The sequence below is a fragment of the Onthophagus taurus genome, chromosome 7 (assembly GCF_036711975.1).
Source record: "Onthophagus taurus isolate NC chromosome 7, IU_Otau_3.0, whole genome shotgun sequence".
Classification (NCBI taxonomy): Eukaryota; Metazoa; Arthropoda; class Insecta; order Coleoptera; family Scarabaeidae; genus Onthophagus; species Onthophagus taurus.
This window is the reverse complement of record NC_091972.1, coordinates 26,570,047-26,592,912: the sequence shown is the minus strand read 5'-3', so window position 1 is coordinate 26,592,912 and position 22,866 is coordinate 26,570,047. Positions and strand designations below refer to the sequence as shown.

General features: G+C 34.2%; 1 protein-coding gene across 2 annotated transcripts; it reads left to right on the top strand.

Moving 5' to 3' along the window:
• The first annotated feature begins 3,251 nt into the window (after positions 1–3,251).
• On the top strand, positions 3,252–22,264 carry LOC111429114 (1,5-anhydro-D-fructose reductase-like). 2 transcript variants are annotated; one of them, XM_023064935.2, is made up of 4 exons: positions 3,252–3,747; positions 3,852–4,055; positions 15,092–15,342; positions 16,076–20,532. In XM_023064935.2, the coding sequence occupies exons 1-4, from the start codon at positions 3,511–3,513 to the stop codon at positions 16,197–16,199; spliced, it is 816 nt and encodes a 271-aa protein (XP_022920703.1). In that variant the 5' UTR covers positions 3,252–3,510; the 3' UTR covers positions 16,200–20,532. The 2 variants fall into 2 exon arrangements, with proteins under 2 accessions (XP_022920703.1, XP_022920694.1); XM_023064926.2 differs by lacking the exon at positions 16,076–20,532 and adding an exon at positions 21,816–22,264 and having other exon boundaries at positions 3,267–3,747.
• The last annotated feature ends 602 nt before the right edge of the window (positions 22,265–22,866 follow it).

The following is a 22,866-nucleotide window of genomic DNA, read 5'->3' as shown; positions in this document are numbered from 1 at the left end:
TATACCCTTTAAAATAGTATCTTCTCAGCCTTAAGAAACTTCAGGCGTTACAAATTTTGGACGACGACGCTAGGCGTCGCGACGTACACAAATTTATTTTTTCAACGAACACATTTTTTTCTGTTTAAAAATAGGATGCCTATATAATTCTTAGCAACATTGAATAAAAAAGTTTTTTATATCTAGTAGTTTTTAATATACAGGCTGTTTCGGTGACTCGGGGAACAAATGTAACCACATGTACTCAAGTGAAAATGATGACGATTCATATAAAAAAAAATTAGTAAAAGTCTTCAAATTGCAAAGATACAGGCCATCAAAGTTAGGAAATTTTAACACATTTTTCTAAATATCTTAAACTGTATAAACTTTAAACTGTACTGTATAGCAGGATATGTAAATTAATATTGACGAGTGTTATCCTGATATATCTTTTATCATAGGTAGCCATGGATTAAAAATTTACTAATATAAAATATAATAGATCAGGAAGTTGGTTTACAAAACATTATAATAATCTGAATTGTAAGAAAATAAAAACGAAATAAAACTATAGAACAATTTGTTGAGACAATCATAAAATTTTTAAAACTTAAAACAATAAATTTTGATTTCAAATCAAAACAACAGAAACATAATATGTTGCACCTACAAAGTGTGCTCAAGTCGACCGCCATTCGCCGCCAAACAGTGCCGAAACCGGCTTCTCACTTCATTATGAGTAACTTTTCTAAGAGTATCACGACTTATCGTATTACAAGCATCACGAATTTTTTGTTTAAGATGTTGTTACAACGTTGTTTGTGGGACTCGTAGAGGGCGCTAGATACACACTGCATGTTTGAGATATCAAGTCACGACTATTTTGTCAGTTGAGGTATGGTGAATTAGAACCAGAAATCTGAAAGAGCTTTCAATTCTACACAAAAAAGGTAGTCTTGCTTACATTGTCTAAGTCTACTGGTTTCCAAGTTATCTGCTTTTAATTGTTTCAAAGTAATTTTAAGGTTAACATTTAAAGTCAATAACACACAGTAACAATACCAATTAGTACGATAATAATCGATAACAATAACAATTAATTAATAACAATAGAATATTGTGACTATATTCAAAAATCCAGTGGATTTAAATCTGGATTTCTCAGTATTAGAAAACTCATTACGTCGTGGCATTTTCAAATTGGTAATAACTTTCTTGTTGGTAAAAATAATTATTGCACACGGAAATTAGATCAATGTTGACAATTAACAAGCAATTGTCGAAACATGAGCGGAAAAATAAGCCAACATTTAAAAAGTAATGTAATAAATAAAATTAAAATAACTGTAATGTTACATTACATTAATTTTACAATTAGTAAATAATTCGAAAACCGATAGACTTAGACAATTTAAATAAGAGTACCTTTTTTATGTAAAATTGAATGCTCTTTGTGATTTGTAGCTCTTATTGGTCGTAGCTTCACAGCCAAAAAACTTATGATTTGATTTATCGAACGAGTAGTGTGTATCTAGCGCCCTCTACGAGTAACAAAACAAATTTCAAATTCGTATTTCTTATGCTTGAAAACATAAAACTATCAAATTTTATGCTAATAGTACAAAAAGTTTCAAAATTATCAAGAAATTTCGAAATAAAAATTTAACTTTCAACACCCTGTGCCTCGAAAACCACTGACATTTGTATAAGAGATGTTAGGTTAAATCATCATATTTTGGTGTCTAGTATCTCCGGTATTCGGATTTCCCATTCTTTCTGACTCACCCTGTATATATTATAATAAGATGTGGTATCTCTCGTACTTTTTAGATGTACGTTAAAATGGCAATTCATTACAAAAAATAAAAAAAAATGGTTTGTACTTTGACATTACCTTTATTTGTAGAAACGCCCATTTTAAGCAGATTTGTTTGTCTTGTGTGTGCCTGAACCGCTTGTACGAAGAAGTGATTTATTAACAGAGTTACTGACAGATATTACCCATTACGGACATAAACAATATTGTACTGTACAATGCTGTACAATACACTTCCACACGCTGTTGACACAAGTTTGACAGGAACATATAATACCAGAGAAATGGAACACTGGAATTATATACCCAGGATACAAGAAGGGAATACAGTATATAAAGCCCTGTAGGTAATACTTAACAAACGATTGATACCGTATGTGGAAATCATACTGGGAGCTTATCAGAAGGAATTCAAAAGAAAGAATTCAACAATTGATGAAATTTTGTTTATTAGGCATATACTTTACAACACATATGAATTTGATGTCGATTGCCATTACATCTTCGTGGACTTCGAAAAAGATTACGACACTAATGATAAATTAAAGTTATGGTCAGCAATATTGGAATTTGAGTCCTAAGCTCCTTGGTAGAAATAATAAAATTAACAATGAAAATGGTCGAGTGTGTAATTGGAGACCGGGGAGATCTATCAGGCCCATTTGATACGAGACTAATAGAGCACTAAGACAAAGAGATGGCTTGTCTTGCAACCTATTTAACCTTGCCCTTGAGAAGTTTCAGCACAGGATTCAACAAGGAAATATCAATAGAATATGATAGAATATCAATGGAATATAATCAACATAAGTAGTGGAGGATTTTAAGTATCTAGGGTAACTTAAAGACTGCCAAAATGACACAACCAAAGAAATAAAAAAGAATATTCATGGCCAATAGGTGCCACTTCGGCCTATCTTCACATTCTTCACAGTTAAGGTCTCGAAATCTGTCTAAGCAGACAGAACATATGGATTGGAAACCTGTGCTCTCACCAAACGAGATGAAAAATAACTCAGTAAAAATGGTCAAAATGGTTGATGGATAATCAAAGCGTATATATTCATCGAAATCTTGAGGTCAAATTTTTGTATGATTAAATTGCTATCTCTTTATATACTTCGTATATATGAGAAAGTGAAAATTAACAGCGTTATAACAGTGAGAAGATAGACGGCCACAGTAAGTTAAAAAACATGTGTTAAAAGTAAAAGAAATAAGCAAAGTATAATGAGAATTAACTGAGTTTATAACTTACAATCATTAAAAGAATCACTCCTTATCCTCATCTAACTTTAGCAAATCCATTTTTAGTATAAAACTATAAATTTTATATATTTGTAAAACTTAATGTTTGTAATAAATTATAATATTGACAAAAGTGTCCAATTGTTTAATTATACCTAAAGTTTTGTAGCTACTACCTTTATGAATTATAATCCCTAAATATAATCTGAAAAAAATCAAGTTGATCAAAATCAAAAATACCAAACATAAACAAACCACGTGTAATTGTCACGTCATCCTATAAATAAGTTCAAGTACACAACCAACCGTCTAAATTTAAATTTAAAAACTATCCTACACATGATCTAAGAGTCAACGCATTATTCTAAATTTATTTCCCAAAAAGCTCAAGAGAGATAACCCAACAACAATTCAATATAAATATAAACATAACGACTTTAAAGCTGGCTAATCTAGAAACAAACATGAATTATTTAACAATCACCGGCCTTAGACATCTAAGAATGCCGATGATCGGACTGGGAACTTGGCGAGCTCCACCAGAAGAAGTTCAAAACAGTGTTCTACAAGCATTAGACATCGGTTATCGGCATATCGACACTGCTTTTAATTACAATAATGAAGAAGCGATTGGTTTGGCCATCGAAAAATGGTTGGAAATGGGAAAAGGAAGTCGCGAAGACTTATTTATAACAACCAAGGTAAGTTTATTTAGATTGATAACGAATGAAAATTACGGTATACATATATAGGTATGTATATATACTAAATATTAAAATTTGCTGAGATTGTATTTCGTTTTTAGCTCCCTCATATTGGCAATCGATCAAAGGACGTTGAACAGTTCCTAAAACTGTCGTTAAACCGTTTAAAACTCGACTATGTTGATTTGTACTTGATTCACATGCCCTTTGCATTCCAAATGAATGAGAGCACAATGACGCCGTTACAAAATCCGGATGGAACATTTGTTTTGGATTTAGAAACCGATAATGTTGCAACTTGGGCGGTTTGTATCTAATTTAAGTGTAAATGTTTTATGTTTATTGTTTTAAGGGCGTTTCAAACATATCTTGCAAAATATTAAATAAGTCTCGATTACAGACAATAGACAGGAGGCCAGTCAAATTTATTTACGAATAAAAATGCGAATTTATTACTTTTTATAATAAAGAATTTTTTTTTGATAAAAAAAGTGACTAGTTATGTCTAGAGATAACATAGATAAGCAGTACTAGAAGACAGTTTAATATACAGGTGTCCGTAAAGTAGCGGATACAGGCGATAAAAATCATTATAAACGGTTTATGGAAAAATTCTTAAAACGGGTCTAAAGATTTAATTTTGCAATGTATTGATATAGATTTAAATTCTTTCCGTCATTTTTAAACGAGTTATGAAGCCATCGATATTCTTTCAAATTGCAATTCCCCATTTTGTTACAGAATATGAAAGAACATTTTTTTCTGTATGTAGTACAGTCAATATTAATATTAATATTAGATTTACATAAGAAAATTTTCGTGAAAAATTACATTAAAGTTTAACTGCTTCAAATTTGCTTGACACGATAAAAATAGCAGCAGCCATGAGTAACTATGGTAACCAATTATATTAAACAATTTTCTAAGTGTCAAAAACTGATTTAGTAAGTAGTTGATCTCTTTAATGCAATATATCGTGATCGCCAACTCATTAGCCAAAGTGACTGAAATTTAAAAAGCATAGGCATTACGAGATTTCTCGAAGTCTGGACGACCAAATGTTTCAGGATAGGTTTAAGGAAACGTGTTTCTGGCTAGGCAAGAAAACCCACATGTTACTCTAAGGGGTATTGGGTGGAATTTGAACATTTGTAAATCAACGGTTACCATAGTTACTCATGGGTACTGCTATTTTTATCATTTCATGCGAATTTGAAGTAATGAAACTTTAAAATAATTTTTCTGTACTTTTTTACTGTACCAGATTCAGAAAAAAATCCTTTAAACAGGACTGTAATAAAAATGGGGAATTGCTATTAAAAAAATATATCGATGACGTCATAACTCGTTTAAAAATGGCGGAAATCTTTAGACCCTTTTCAGGAACTTTTCCATAAAGCGTTTATAATGATTTTATTGCCTCTATCAGTTACTTTATGGACACAATGTATAGTATAACGTCACGGCTACGTATGATATACTTTATATATCGGTGTCCCGTTAAGGATACGGAACGGCTGTATTTCGACAACGGTAAAGTAGGCCACAAAAATATGTAATCCTTGCAGACAAAATATATTCCCTGTTTATTTGTTTAAAACCAAACGGTCTTACTGAAACTATCTTTGAAAAGAGCATAAATTCTTTTTCAAACAATACCAAAAATTTTCAAATCGGTTGAATAGTCCAGGAGACATTAAAATGTAAACATTTGAAAACGCATTGGCCTCCCCTCTCTTATTATGGCAAATATGCGAAATACCGCAAAACAAAAGCCATGCGGTATTGTCCAAGCTATCAAATGATGTTGTCAAAGTAATAGCGCATCATCTAACTTTCTGAGATAATTTTATGTTAATGTTAAGTTTATGTTTCTCTATGGCAGTTACGCTCCCTAGTGGTCGAACTTCAAAATAATTTCTAGCTATTTCTCTTGCTCACTTTGCCTATAAGCATTTTTCCCAAACCTCTAGACCTTACCGTTGTCGAGATATAGCCGCTCCGTATCCTTAACGAGAGACCCCGTACAGTGTCTTGATTTCAGTTGTTACCACATACAGGATGTCCCGAAACTCCACGTCAAGCGGGTACCGGGATATCTTTAGGTACTACGGTCAGAAATGTTCGCAATTTAATAGTGATTTTTTTAATAATGTATGCCTTATTTGTGACTACTATAGCAGTCACAAATCAAACAACAAAAGTCGTTAGTTTTACAAGAGAAAATATTAGTTTGAATGAGTTAAGGTTGAAAGAATTTTTGTCTATTAAGTTTGACACACGATTTCTAAAAAAGGTAGTAGTACAATACCCTTGACGACTTATTTTAAAAGATGGCCTGTTTAGTTAAGATTCAAAAATGGTATAACACTTGCCATTTTTCTTTTCCTAAAAAATATTATTGCCTGTTTTTCTGCAAAAAAAAAAACGCTCAAAAAACGCTTTTTATTATGGGGCTTTTGAAATGTTATCAACGAACGCGAACATTACCGTCGATGACTTAGCCCAAATTATACCTAAATTAAAACCTTTAACTTTTGATATAGCAGTAAAAAACAGATTACGAATTGAAGCACTTTACGAATCTGCTATTGCAATGCAAATAAACGAAGTGGCCGAATTGAAACGAGATGAAGCTTATCTAATACCAAGAGACATCAATTATAATTCAGAATCTCTTAATTTAAGTTTTGAAGAGAGAGAAAAATTAATGACTTTTCAACCACAAACGGTAATTATTAATTAATACTTTTGTTGTTCTTACTTTTCTTTGTTATTGTAATTTATAGATTGTAGCTGCAAGTCGAATACCTGGAGTAACTCCAGCTTGAATAGTAAAGTTGTTACGGTTTGCAAAACACCGAGGTTGTGATTATCTTGCAAATGTTTAAAACTGATTTTAGTAAATATACCTAATTGACTATAGTGAATTAAGTATAGTTTATAACAAACACATCTTTTTGCCAAAAGTTGACTTTATTAGCTAGTGGTACAACATACATAGTATAATAACAACGAACCACAACATAACTTCTATTTACAACATACAAAGGGGGTTTTTACTGGTTATAGTATTACTATAAATGTTTCACGTTACTTAATACGAGCTATAAATTTGCAATAAATTAATTTTTTCTTTGATTTCCATCGTAAATATACAAATATATCCAAACATACAGAACCCAAAAAAATAGGTTTGCAATTTCATAGCTGCGATCGAAAAAATTTATTTATAAAATTCATACTTTTTTATGTTATTTGTATTTCTTCCAAAATAATTTAACAACTTTGTTAGAAGATGTGCCATTTCATACCTACAGAGAAATGTGGTTTTAACAAGATGGTTGCCCAGTTCATTATGCTTGTACGGGATTGAATACAGAATATTCAGGAAGATGGATTGAGCGTCTTGGTTCGATTCCGTGGCTTCCTCATTCTCTGGGCCTAAATTCCCTTGACTTTTTTATTAGGATTGCCTAAAAGAAACAGTGTATTAAAAACCGATTGAAAATCTTGCCGAACTGCGCCACCATATTTATACAGCAGCAGAAGAAATAAATGCAAAGAGATTTCCATAACTATTTAGTAAAAAGATCTTTTCTGCGATGACGCAAAGCTTGTATTAGTGCCGACGGCAAACAATTTGAGCATTTGCTTTAGTGTTATGAAAATAATGCAAGAACATTAATAATAAATAAATTAATAATTCCTTTTGTTTAATTTTGTCTTTAGGTTAACCTTATTCAAAACAGTCCTTTTGCAAGACATAAGACCAGCTTTTTGAAACCACATTTTGTAGTTCGTAGATATTGCGTGGCACATCTTCTAACAAAGTTAAGACGAAATAAAGAGTAAATACAAATAGCATACGAAAGTATGAATTTTTTAAATAACGTGTTTTCTTTTGCAGAAAAACATGCAATAATATTTTTTATGAAATGAAAAATGGCAAGTGCTGTACCATTTTGGAGACTTGACTAAACAGGCCAACTTTTAAAATTATTTGCCAAGGGTGCTGTACTACCCTTTTTTTTAGAAATCGTGTGTCAAACTTAATAGACAAATTCTTTTAACCTTAACTCGATCAAACTAATATTCTTTTTTGGAAAACTAATGACTTTTGTTGTTTAGTTTGTGACTACTATAGTAGTAACATGGTTAATAAGGATTCCAGTATTAAAAAAATCACTATTCAATCGAGAACATTTCTGACCTTAGTAACTAAACATATGATGTTTGGGAACGATTTTTAACATTTTCAAAAATATGTCTATTACCACTTAACTAAGAGACGTGGATTTTTTTTTATTTTTACCTGAACAGGTATGGGTTGGGTTGGGTTGGGAACCCGCTTGACGTTGAGTATCGGGACACCTGTATACAGGCTAGAGGTACCAGGTTCAAATCCAGTACCGTGCAAACAAAGTAAGCCTTTTTAATGCCTTATTTAATAGTTATTTACGTGTTCAGTTATGAAAAGACTAATTTTGTTTGACAAATGTAATATTTGTCAAAAGGAGCGAAGCGGGCGAGTTTTGCCAATAACGTGAGTTAAACAATATTAGCCGTTTCATAACGCGTTAAGTACAAAATTTTATCTAATTCCGTTGAAAAAGCAATTTTTGTTCAAAACTTATAATGAATCATTACATCACTAATTAGGTATAAAAAAGTGACATTACATAACGTCAGAAAGACATGTAAAATTTAATTTTCATAATGGAATTAGGTAATAGTTATTTACGTAACCAGTTATCAAAAGACTCACGTAATTTGCAAAACTACGTTCGTCAAACAAAATTAGCCGTTTCATAACGTGTTAAGTACAAAATTTGATCTAATTCCATTAAAAAAGCAATGTTTGTTCAAAACTTGACTTATTCTATTAGTGACAGATGTCAATTTATGTAATGAAATCATTGCATCACCAGTTATAAAACGTTAGTGACGTTACATAACGTCAGAAAGACATGTAAAGTTTAATTTTTATAATGGAATTAGGTAAAAATACTTATTTGCCGCTAAATGCACAGTTTACTAGTACAGTAGCACAAACTGTCACTTTACTGCCGCAAATGGATTGCTTAAATTATGTTTTTGCTGCCGGTTGGCGATAATAGTTATTTATGTACCAAGTCCACAAAGTGATGCTTTATCGAACGAGTCTGAGTTTGCGAGTCGAGCGAGCGAGGCGAGTAACAGGCGAGTTCGATAAAGACATTTTGCTGACGTGTTGCATACAACATTTTATCGCCAACCGCAAAATTTAACGATATGAAGATATTCTAACTTACCAATATTTTGACATGTGTCAAACGATTTGTTTTGTTAATATATCTCGATAAAGTTACACTAGGTATCAAAGGTCGGTAGTATAGTGGAGAGGGAAGTGCACTTTCATACAGAAGGTACCGGGTTCAAATCCAGCTGTTCAACGGCATTTTTTTCAAATTGACAGCAATTAGCGGCAGGTAAAGTACTTTGTCTGCCGCATATACGGCAGGTAATAGTATATTGTTTTATATGGAAGAGAAGCAGTGCTTTTTATGGCGTGGTCTGTCGCTTAGCGACGAACGCAGTGAGTCGCTAATGACAGATGAGCCGTTAAAATTGTGGCGTGTCCGACAGTTTGCCGGACGAACGAAGTGAGTCCGGCAATGACGGACCAGCCACAAACGAATCTGCTTCTCTTCCGAATAAAACATAGTATTTTTTCTTCAAACGTCATTTCCAATACGGCGCTAAAGTGAAATGTTCTTCAACGTTATGGCGCTAAAGTGAAATTTACTTTAGCGCCATAACGCTGAAGTACTTTTTTGCTATGTTGATCTTAGCAACCGTCGTTATGCAACAATGACTTACTTCTACCGCGAGTAAACACGACAACAAAGTTGTCATTTAATGACGTTTGAAGAAAATAGTATATTGTTTTATATGGAAGAGAAGCAGTGCTTTTTATGGCGTGGTCTGTCGCTTAGCGACGAACGCAGTGAGTCGCTAATGACAGATGAGCCGTTAAAATTGTGGCGTGTCCGACAGTTTGCCGGACGAACGAAGTGAGTCCGGCAATGACGGACCAGCCACAAACGAATCTGCTTCTCTTCCGAATAAAACATAGTATTTTTTCTTCAAACGTTGCAAATAATACGGCGCTAAAGTGAAATGTTCTTCAACGTTATGGCGCTAAAGTGAAATTTACTTTAGCGCCATAACGCTGAAGTACTTTTTTGCTATGTTGATCTTAGCAACCGTCGTTATGCAACAATGACTTACTTCTACCGCGAGTAAACACGACAACAAAGTTGTCATTTAATGACGTTTGAAGAAAATAGTATATTAAAAAACAAGTTTCGTAAGATACGCTTGAAATGCACGAATTCATGTTGAAAAACGAGTGGCGAAGCCACGAGTTTTTTAATGAATGAGTGCTTTAAGTCTTATGAAACGTGTTTTTTCTTCAAACGTCATTAAATGACAACTTTGTTGTCGTGTTTACTCGCGGTAGAAGTAAGTCATTGTTGCATAACGACGGTTGCTAAGATCAACATAGCAAAAAAGTACTTCAGCGTTATGGCGCTAAAGTAAATTTCACTTTAGCGCCATAACGTTGAAGAACATTTCACTTTAGCGCCGTATTATTTGCAACGTTTGAAGAAAAAATACTATGTTTTATTCGGAAGAGAAGCAGATTCGTTTGTGGCTGGTCCGTCATTGCCGGACTCACTTCGTTCGTCCGGCAAACTGTCGGACACGCCACAATTTTAACGGCTCATCTGTCATTAGCGACTCACTGCGTTCGTCGCTAAGCGACAGACCACGCCATAAAAAGCACTGCTTCTCTTCCATATAAAACAATATACTATTTTATGCTATTTTTTGTAATTCGCGTTTTTATCCTTTTTTTTTTAACAAAAATAAAATAAATTTTGACAATGTAGGGAAATAGGTATGCAGCAGTTGGTAACACCGTAACACTTGAAAATGACAATTTGAAGTGACAATTAGAAACTGTCAAAACACAAAATGCATTCATCTGAAAAAAATGTTTCATGTACACCTCCCAAAATAAGAGAAATTGCTCAGTGTTCAATATCCTCATCATTGTGGACCTTGTATTCGATGCTAAGAACATGTTTAAACATCCATAGACAAAAATTGTCACATTGACAACTAGAAAAATTAATGACCCAATGTCACCAACTTGAACTGGTTCTATAAAATGTTGCTAAAATCTCATTACAGCATCGGGTCTGTAAGGAGTCTCATTACAACACCCGTTTGAGTACTGTTAGAGCTTTTATTACCGTCGCGAATTACAAAAAGTACTTTGTCTGCCGCATATGCGGCAGGTAAAGTACTTTGTCTGCCGCTAAATGCACAGTTTACTAGATAGTAGCACAAAGTGTCACTTTACTCCCGCAAATGGATAGCATAAAGTATGTTTTTGCTGCCGGTTGGCGATAAAAAATATTTCCCTCAGGCGTTACTATGACCACAAATTTAAGTAGAGTAAACAAAAGTGGTATAAGAAAACTCGATACTGCTGCGAAATGTATTTTCTTCAAACATACATTCATTTAATTTTCGTCAATATAAATTTTTCTTTCATATAATGTTATGTATATTATGTATTGTCGAATATAGTATTATTTTTTATTATTAACGACATGTTAAGGGAAGTTGGTAAAAGTTGAAGTCCGCTTGAAGTGTATATTTTCTGCTCGTTGGCACAAATCACTGACCTCTTCTGTTGTGGATGATGGAACAAAGCCCGTACGGAGTCTACGAAGTCTGTAGATATTGTTCGTATGCGCCTAATTTCCATACACTTCCAGTTCTATGCCTTTATTTGTGACCAAAACAGCCTGAAAAATTAACTGTTTTGTAGCTTTCGTTTCCATGGTGATTGGATCATGTGGTGTTGCAAGTTCAGGTGGTCTAAGGGTGTGTTTACGTTGGAGCTGCGATAAACGATAATAGCGACGATACTACCAAAACAACGAAATTGTTGTCATAGTTTTATATGCAGGTGTTTATATTGGAACGAGAGCTGCGATAAACGATAAGAACAATAATGACAGCAGCGATAAGAGCTGCGCAAAATGAATTGAAAACGATTTGTCAGAACAAATCTGTTGTGGTAATTTTTATCTTTTTGGTCCCACAAGGAGGATCTAACAAAAATGTCGACCACACCTGATAATAGCAAAGAAAATAAGGAATACAATTAACGTCGCTCTTATCGTTAGTCGGCTGTCAAGCTTGTGACAATTCGTCGCTCCAATATAAACACTTGCATATAAAACTATGACAACAATTTCGTTATTTTGCTAGTATCGTTTATCGCAGCTCCAACGTAAACGCACCCTTACAGATTCGTGGAGACGCTCTTTTCCATGCCAAATTACAAAGCTGTAGGTCTGTTACAAAACCTAATAAAGTTCTGATGAACCAGTTACGTGAGACACCCGTATAAATAAAATAGTATAGTAGATTATACTTACATATAAGTAGTAAATATTTAATATACATTATACATAATATTTTACATAGGAGGTTACACGACTCTTATAAAAAGTAAATTTTTTTCGATATTAATTGCCAGTTTTTGGGGTTTAGTCCTGCTTGATTAAAGACTAATTTTGAACATATTTTCAATTTTTAAAAAACAAGTGTGCGTTGACAGTGAAAGAAAAACTCTTTTTGTGGCAGGTAAAGTACCTTTTCTGTTTACAGTACGTGAAAGTGTTAGTAAGAAGTTTTGTTCTGAATGAAAAACTTTGATAAAAATCCATATCAAACTGTTTTATTTCTAACAAAGACTGCCATGGAAAAACAAAATTACTTTCCTGTCAATGTTAATCTGTCAAACTGTAATTTAGTAAACTTAAAGTGTTTTTTAAATACAATGTTAACATTAGAGGAAAAAGTTTAAGTGATTAGTGTTATGAAACTGGGGAAAAATCGATAATTATGGTTACTGCTTTATTTAGTGCAAAATTTCAAACTACTGTAATTAAAAGAAGTACTTGTTGGCGTTTAATCAAAAGATTTCTTACAGCAGGAAGTGTTCACTATAAGAAAAGAAAATTATAATGAAACTGATTAACTGTTAGCTATGATTAACTGTTTTGTTTTGTGAGCTTAATTAAATTTGGGCGAATAATTGTGAACATTTTAAGAATGGTTTGTTTATTTCTCCTGAACAATCTGAATCTCAAAACAAAAAATCGTTATAATATACTATTCACGAAAATAATAAACAATGGGTTTTATCAAAGTAGGCCGATGATTCTGAAAATTTGCATATGGCCATAACTTTTCATTCTGAATAAAATTTCTTAGTAACATTTTAGCATACTGTAAAGTGAAAAGGTACTTTACCTGACGCACAAGAAGTTTTCGCTTCAGTATCAACACTCACTTCTTTTTTTAAACTTGAAAATACCTTCAAAATAAGTCTTTAACCAAGAAGGGCTAATCCCCAAAAAATGACAATTAATATTGAAAAAATTTTTCATTTTATAAAAGTCGTTTCACCTATCCGGGAACACACTGTATATTAAAATATAAAAAATTAATAGCTGTTAAGAATATATTCAGCAATGTAAAACAATGTTGCTACAATAATTATTTGAGTGAACAGGCGATGAAATTTCACCCTAACCACCAAAGTAGTTTTATAATATTAAAATAACATACATTGCAAAACTGTTGAAAACTGTTAATAGATATTTGATTCTAGAGTAGTCTAGATGACTTGTGCAAAATCTGGTTCGCATGTTCGCATCTACTGGTGGGTAGTTCACTCCCGTGGTTCTTATGCAAGTGAAAATTGTTAACTGATATTTGATTCTAATGTAGTCTTGATCACTTGTGTAAAGTTTGGTTCGGATCTTCGACCGAATAAGGGCGGTAGGGGCAATTAAAATCTACTGGTGGGTAGTTCACCCCCGCGGTCCTTATGCAAGTGAAAATTGTTAACGGATATTTGATTCTAATGTAGTCTAGATCACTTGTGTAAAGTTTGGTTCGGATCTTCGACCGAATAAGGGCGGTAGGGGTAATTAAAATCTACTGGTAGGTAGTACACCCCCGCGGTCTCTATGCAAGTGAAGATTCTTAACGGATATTTGATTCTAATGTAGTCTGTTACTATCTGTCACTAAACAAGGACAAAACTGAATAGCTTTCATTTCGCACTATGTATCCAAATAGTGATGAAGATGATTATGTCAAATTTTTGTGGATTGTTATTGACTCTCATCTGTGCTGGGAACAACACGTAAAAAACATATACCTAATTCAAAATTTAAAGAATATTGTTTCCGAGGAGGTTATTTGGGTGGCCTACCACGGACTAATTGAATCGCACATCCGTTATGGAATAATGTCCTGGGGTCACTCATGTCATACGGAGAGCATCTTCGGGCTCCAGAGGAGGGTATTACGAATATTAACAAATTTCAAACACAAGATAACGTAAAGAATAAATTCATTGATTGCAAAGTACTCACCGTACCGTCTATTTATATTTTGGTCACTTTGACATATATGAGAAAACACATAAAGGATTACAAATTACACAAAACACTGCATGAATATAACACTAGAAACAAAAACGCAATTGCACCAAAGTTTCATAGAATCAACAAGTGCAGAACGGCAAAAAGTTATTATGGTTCAAAATTATTTAACAAATTACCAGAACTCATAAGAGAGCTCCCACTAGGGACTTTCATAAGACGGGTCGCTGCTATTCTCCTGGGTCGCGCATTCAACAGCGTACAGGAATTTCTAGACAGTGAAATGTAACCTGTAAAGTTTGAAATTTTTGAGTATAAGTAGTTTGTCTGTGTTTCATGTTCTCCGTCAATATTTCGAATTAGTTTTTTGTTTATTTGTAAGCGACTTGTGGCAGATCGAACGACATGTAACCAAATGACGAGTGGAAAAGAATGTAGATTCTTATTTACACAAATAAAGTATTATTATTATTCTAGTAAGTTCTGATAGGTAAATGTCCTGCAAGTTGTAACTTTCCATCTTCCAAAATTCATCAAAAATATTACGATTGTTCTCTGCACATAGATGTCACATAGAATGATTTCCTATCGTTAAAATTAACTGAAAATATAAACAAATTTCTTTATTCTTTTCTTCGCCCATTTTTTGTATTTCCGATACCTATAAAATGATAAAAATCTCATTAAACTGATAGTTTTAATGGTGATCCAAAAAGCTTGGCTTAATATATAAATAATTACTACATTGTCAATATAATTAGTATAATTAAGTTATTATTAAGTTATTATTTTATAATTACTTTATATTTTTTTAGGCTATGGAAGAGCAAGTTAGAAATGGATATGTTAAGGCAATAGGGTTATCAAATTTCAACGCAGAACAAATCGCAAACATTTACCAACATAGTACAATAAAACCGTCGGTTTTACAAGTTGAAATGCATGCTTATTGTCAACAGACGCAATTGATTAAAGACTGCCGACTTATGAATATTTCTTTGACAGCTTATGCCCCTTTAGGAAGTCCTGGAGCTCAAATGCATTTCTCCAAAAAATATAATTACAAGTAAGTTAAAAAATCTAAATAAAAACTACACTGTTCTGAAATCGATACTAAAACATCATTTTTGTGTCTATTATGTGAAATTAGTAAAAGTAAATATAATACAAGATACAGAACAAGCTACATTTTCTCTGCTTAGGGAAGAAAGAATTGACTTGTAATTGTTTAGACGCCTCTTTCTTTATTTAGGCTTATAACATATTAGCGCTTCGACGGTTTAGAGATGGACACTTGATTCTTTTGGTAATACGTGGTTGAAATTACGTACCTTGATATTTCTCTATATCTACAATAACTCTGCCTGGTATAAATGTAACTTAGTTATCTATTCGGAAACCTTCTGAAAATAGCTTTCTTCTTAGAAGCGATTCTAACTGATTCGACACTTGGCGTTCGAGCCACTTATAACATCTAGAAATTTTAAGCACAACCTATTGTATTTCGATTATACTTCTGGAATCAAAGAAGAAATAAGCTAAAGACAACTGTTAATTGAATTAACTTAATACTGTTAAATTGTATTAATTATTACGTATATCTGTTATGCAAGTGTTTTGGAATTTTTCTAAACTATTTTAAGTATGTGTTCTCTAATTTGCAATAAATAAAAAATATTTAGAATGAAATAATTAAGACGTATTGAAAGATTAAATTTTCTAAAAGGGTAATGTTAATCAAGTGATCGTAGATACATTTGCGCAACTTATTACTTGATCCTTGTTTATTTGTTTGACAGGTTATTATTACGGGGAACACCATGTTTGTTCACCTTTACAGAACGAACAAGTATGCTTTTAACTAATGGCGAAGTATATAAAAATGGAGTTGCCGCTATTCGAAGATACGATCTATACCTCTAATCGTAGAAAATTACTAGTCGAGATATATTTGAAGCCATTGAATACAGACAAACGTTGAGGAAGGAATACTGGAGCTATTATGTTACGTGCCACTACTATCTTCAGAAAATGATCACTTCGTTTCGGACTATCCTCAGCCAGTGGATGGTAAACATTACATGAACTACAACTTTTCATTTTACGTTTCGTCTGTGGATGATTTGTTCTAATATTATAACAAGCGCAGAATGTTTCCCCGAAAAATTTCGGGAAAATCTTACATTAATTGATTTTTCTGTAATCATCCTGCGACAGAAATTTTTATTCGGATATTAATTTGAGCATATACGGGGTGCAAGAATGAGGAAAACTTTTTTTCTCGAAATTTGTAATACCCTGTGGGGAGCAGATGCTACAGCAGAGGGTGTTAACTGGAATCAAACGGTAGCCCAATCTTTTTTGAACATTTTGATTTTTTATTCACTCTATTATCTCTGTTAAGCGGCCCATACACGACGACTCTTGCAGCGTCGGATGCAGCGACGCCAAGAGTTGAGCCGCATGAAGCATCGTGTGTAGGGAAGCGCCAGGACTCATGCGACGGCATCGGCGACGGCGACGGATTCAAGACCGTGGCAGGCTCCGGCGCCTTGCAAGAGTCAACGTGTATGGGATTGCGACGTGCATACGACACCGAAAGTATCGCTTTAGTTTATTTCCAACGTCCATCGAAATGGCATCGTTCGCCGAAAAAGATTTTTGGAAAAAATTTATAAACCTATATAGAATGTACCCATGTTTATGGGACTCAAAATCAAAAAATTCCATCAACAGAAACTGAAAAACTACCGCCATAAATGAGCTTGTAAAATTGTCTGGCAGTATTTAGCTTTCTGCCAGCAATATTTAATTTTCTACAAGTAGTATTAGTATTCTGGAACCAATTTGTAGTCTATTGATAGCAGTACCTAGCCTTATATAAACAATATCTATCTTTTTAAGCAGTTTCTAGTATTGCATAGGTAGTATTTGTCTTCCGCAAGGAATTTTTGATGTATGTATGTAGGAAAGCGGAGCGTATGCTTCCGCATACAGCACCTAGGCCCCAACGGGCCCCTTGTACGTCCTGCTACACTCTCTCCGGCTACATCAACCAGCCTAAGGAATTTCCGAAGGCTAGGATACAGCTCAGAGGTGTGTTCCTGATGCCATCTGTGGTCGACCATTCCTCTCCGAAGTCTCTCATTCTGAGGTCTTGCAGAGTGGGGCATTCACACAAGATGGGTCGGACCGAATTTTTGATCGTCTATAGGAAGTATTTAGTCTTCTGTAAACAGTATTAGTATTCTGGAACCAATTCCTTGGCTATTGGTAGCAGTACCTAGCCTTTCATAAACAATATCTATCTTCTGCAAACAGTTTCTAGTATTGTATAGGTAGTATTTGTCTTCCGCAAGGAGTTTTTAGCCTTTTGCTGGCAGTATTTAGTCTTCTACAAGTAGTATTGGTATTCTGCAACCAATTTGTAGTCTATTGGTAGCAGTACTTAGGTTTCTATAGCCGATATCTACCTTTTTAAGCAGTTTCTAGTATTGTATAGGTAGTATTTGTCCTCTATAGGAAGTATTTACTCTTCTGCAAGTAGTATTGGTATTCTACAGCCAATTTCTTGGCTATTGTCTGGCCAGATATGCATTGGTATAGGTCCGTCGATAGCGGTTACAGAAGTGCGGTACGACGCCACAAGAGTCTACGTGTGTAGGCCGTTAAAATCCGTCGCATGCGACGACTCTTGCGGCGGCTGTGGCGGCACCGCCGCAAGAGTCATCGTGTATGGGCCGCTTTACTAACGAAGATGCAGTGTTTTAAAGCGAACGCCTGTGAAAACAAGACAAACAAGCATAAAAAATCTAAGATGGCGCGCTAGGTAGCGTATGTCAGTTGTTTCGAATAGTAAATTGACAGTTGTTAAAGATGCTGTTGTCAGTAACTGAAGTTGCGCGTATTTTTACTTTATTTGAGGATGGCAAAAGTCAGCGGTACGTTGCCCATACGTTGGGTACACCCCGAACAACCGCTATGTGGAAACAGGAAATTTTACTAGGCGGTAAGGTTCCGGTAGAAGACGAGTGACAACAGCAGTTGATGACCGATTTATTGTTCTAAACACTCTAAGGAATCGTAGAACGACAGCTGTAGAAACTCGGCATCGTCTTCAAATGGTGCGTGGGGTTGACGTAAGTGAAAGAACTATTAGTCGAAGACTTGCTGAAAGTGATCTGACTGCCAGAAGACCTGCCAAAAGACAGCGGCTGCTCCAGAGACATCAGCGAGCACGTCTTCAATTTGGGCGCGTACATATGAATTGGGGAATGGAACAATGGGGTAAGGTGCTCTTCACTGATGAGTCCCGATTTTGTCTCCGGTCACCTGATGGTCGAGAACGAGTGTGGAGATGTCGTAATGGAAGGTTTGCGACTTGCACAATTTCGGAAAGGGTTCCTTTTCATGGAGGGTCGGTCATGGTATGGGCAGGTATTTCGACGGAAACGCGTACAGCGCTCATCTTTGTTGAAAATGGCAGGATAAATGCCCACCGTTATATCCAAGATATTCTGCAAGAAGCTGTCGTGCCCCATTCCCATTTTATTGGTGACGAATTCATGCTAATGCACGACAATGCGCGACCGCACGTAGCACGTATGGTTAGCGAATATCTTGATGAGGTGGATATTGAAAGGATGGAGTGGCCAGCGTGTAGCCCGGACCTTAACCCTATCGAACATCTTTGGGACCAACTTCAGAGACGCATTCATCGTCGTCCTGTCCTACTGGACAATTCAGGAGTTACGAATTGCTCTTGAAGAAGAGTTTGCCGCAATTCTTTCGGGAATCAGTTACGAACCTAATCAGTTCGATGCCGCGTCAACTACATGACGTTATTTTGGCTCGCGGGGGGCACACACGCTATTAATTTTCGTGTTATTATTCATTATTACATTAAATTAAATTTGTCTTCTTGTTTATTTGTCTTTGTTTTTACCGCATATCAGAACTGAGAACAGATGTTTACAATAATTAAGGACGTACGTAATTCTGTAATTCTAAGAAAATGTAAGTGCTTCTGCAAAACTGTTTCGGGGCCCAGTTTTTGTTTTCAAGGTCGCCACTTTTAACAAGATAAAAAATCTGTATAGGCTTCTTTGAAAATTCCCGGCCACACCATCATAGAACCACATTGGAAACAATTCGCGTTTCATAATTGTATAGCCCACAAATCTTTCATTTCATCTTTCATCTTTCATTTGTAGGCAAAACCAGTACTCATCCATAAAAAGGATTTCTTTCCTCCATTTTTCTTTCCTCCATTGCTCGATCTCGCAATTCACATGTAAGCGCTCAGATTGAAGACGCACTCGTCGATATCTTGGAAGCAGCCTCGGTCCTTTGGCAGCCTTCTTGCAGCAAGATCTGCTGCAAGAGACTTGCCTTTCAGCAACTTTTCAGCGAATGGTTATCTAACTGACATCAACAACATGCACCATTTGAAGACGACGCCGAGCTTCTACAGGTGTCGTTCTACGATTGCTAAGAACAATAAAACGATCATCAGCTACTATTGTCACTCGTCTTGTTTTCACAGGCGATAGCTTTAAAATACTGCATCCTCGTTAATAACAGAGATAATAGAGTGAATAAAAAAACAAAATGCTTAGAAAAGGTTGGGCTACTGTTTGATTCCAGGTAATACCCTCTGCTGTAGCAGCTGTACCCCACAGGGTGTTAAAAATTTCGAGAAAAAAGTTTTTCTCATTTTTCTCACCCCGTATATGCTCAAATTAAAATCTGAATGAAAATTGCTATCGCAGGATTATTACAGAAGAATCAACCTTTCCATCAAAAAAAGAATCATCAAAAGCGAATGCGCGGTTTGCGAGAAAGCCAGCTTTGAAGTTGTAGCTAATTTATAGTGGCCGGTTTTTTTTGCCGGTCAGTTTATATATAATTTGTGATGCGCATGTGTACAAATGTGCATTCAACAAAGCGGAAGACTTATTTTACAGTTGCTCTAACTATTGCTTGTTAAATAATTCGTCGTTTCGTAACACACGCTTGAAATGCACGAATTCAAGTTTAAAAACGAGTGGCGAAGGCTCTAGTTCTTTAATGAATGAAAGGTTTAAGTCTTATGAAACGTGTTTTTTATGCCCATTTTTGTAATTCACGTTGTTATCCTTTTTTTAAACTAAAATAAAATAAATTTTTACAATGTAGGGAAATAGGTATGTAGTAACTTCACTACTTATGTTCTCGACTTAATATCTCGAAAATAAATTGATTTGTGACATGTTTATATGAATTTTAGTTTTATTTCTTGTTAAAAGACACAGCTCAAATGATATTGGGCAATTCCGAAACATCTGCATATTATTAGTATTTAATAACAAATAATATAATTAGATTTAATAATCCTTTATTTTTATCGCATTTGAACACAAAATAATGAAAAGTGAAAAAATTATATCCACGGAAATGTGAAAAGTAATTTTCTAGTTTTTTTTTGCTGTTTTTTACTTCTTGTTGTGTACAGGGTGTCCAAATTTCGATGGGTTTGCAGGGTATCTCAGTTATTATGAAAGATGGAAAGTTGCGGCTTTCGCGAACCTGAGTTACTTTTTTATGAAACTTACAATGGCGCAAACCAAATTTTCATAGCCCTCTTCGTTTTTGATATACAGGAAGTGTTTCAAAATTTATGATTTTCAGATACCTCCTGTATCTCAGCTATCCGGAAACGTAAAAACGGGTTCTAATAGATTTTTCCACGTAAAATCCAATGGTGCACGTAGAATTTTTCTAGTCATCACGGTTTTTGAGTTATAAAGAGTTAAGTATTTTAGAATTAGAGTATTTAGTATTTGAGTTGTGTTTATAACTCAAAAACCGTGATGACTAGAAAAATTCTACGTGCACCATTGGATTCCACGTGAAAAAATCTATTAGAACCCGATTTTACTTTTTTACTAAGTTTCCGGATAACCGAGATACAGGAGGCGTCTGAAAATCATAAATTTCAAACACTCCCTGTATATCAAAAACGAAGAGGGCTATGAAAATTTGGTTTGCGCCATTGTAAATTTCACAAAAAAGTAGGTCAGGTTCGCGAAAGCCGCAACTTTCTAATCTATCATAATAACTAAGATACCCTGCAAACCCATCGAAATTTGGACATCCTGTACTCCGCAGTACTCGAACATTATTTTGTTTCAAAATTAAATTAGATTAAAAAATGTATATAAGTGGTATGAGTTGCCGAAAAACCATAAATCCAGGCGGACTAGAAAAAAAAATATCTTGTCTCCTCAGCTACAAAATTAATTAAACAAAATTTACAAATTTCAAATTCAGTATGTTAGTAATTTAGGATATTTTAACCAATCACTATATTGGATACATTTTGAAGAGATTTCATTACTTTTGCTGGATAGTATGTAATTATTTTAAAACGTCCAGGTTTACCGCCAAATTCTAATTAATGTAAATGTGTTCTTTTTTCTTACACACAAGTCATGTTTTAGTATCAATTACGAAAAAGCGAATGTTTTTCTAATATTTCTTTTATATAAAATATTTTAGTCTTGCAAACTATCCAGATATTTTAGGTCAGCCTGTAGTAGGTCGTATTGCTGAAAAACATCGTAAAACAAATGGTCAAATTTTACTAAGACATCTTCTCCAAAAAGATGTATCTGTTATTCCTAAAAGTACCAATTCAGAAAGACTGAAAGAAAACTTTAATGTACTTAACTTTACGTTGGATGATGGAGATATGGAGGATTTAAACAATTTAGATAAAGGTGAAGATGGGAGGATATTTGATTTTAAATTTTTTGCCGGCGTAGAAAAACATCCGGAGTATCCATTTCAAAATCTACTCAGAAAAACCGAAGAATTAGCTTAAATATCTTTTGGAAAAAATAATTGTAAATACATTTAAATCATGGATTCGAAATTTACCTAATGGATGTGTCTATATTGCAAATACTAATCGAATTGTTAATAATAATGTTTTAAATAAACGTTAAGTTCTTTGTTTCTTTTCTAAGACCATTCATAATCCAACGTAACTAGCCAAGATATAGGGGAAAGGAGGCAAATATCGACCATTTAAGCAGTGGTCGATGATGCAGTGATGAAGATAAACTCTTGTAGGTTTATGAAAAGATGTCTTAGGCCCGGTATATTCATTTGCCAGTAAACTATTAAGTACTTGTCGGTTATATTTACTGGTAAGATTAATTCAAGTAGGGTATATTCACGCTATTTATTCTTCCAGGTGCTTACTTTCGAGAACCAAACGCTTTTAAAACAACAGACCGTCTCCCTAGTGAAACAAACGTATATGATCAATGCGTGCGTACGACAAGGACAGATAACATTTAAACTTAAATTTTAAAAAGTGCTTACATTTTTCTAACCCTAACCTATCATTCAGAGAACAGGAAGAAAAATTTTTGAAAATTTGTTTTTTATAATTAAGAATTGAAAAAATAGTAATTAAAGTACTTTATTACAAAATAGATGATAAAATAGTAAACTATAAATATTTAAAATATTCAAGAAATGGTCTACGAGAATTATTTTCTACATTTTCGTTTATTTCAATAGTTTCAACATCGTAATCTTC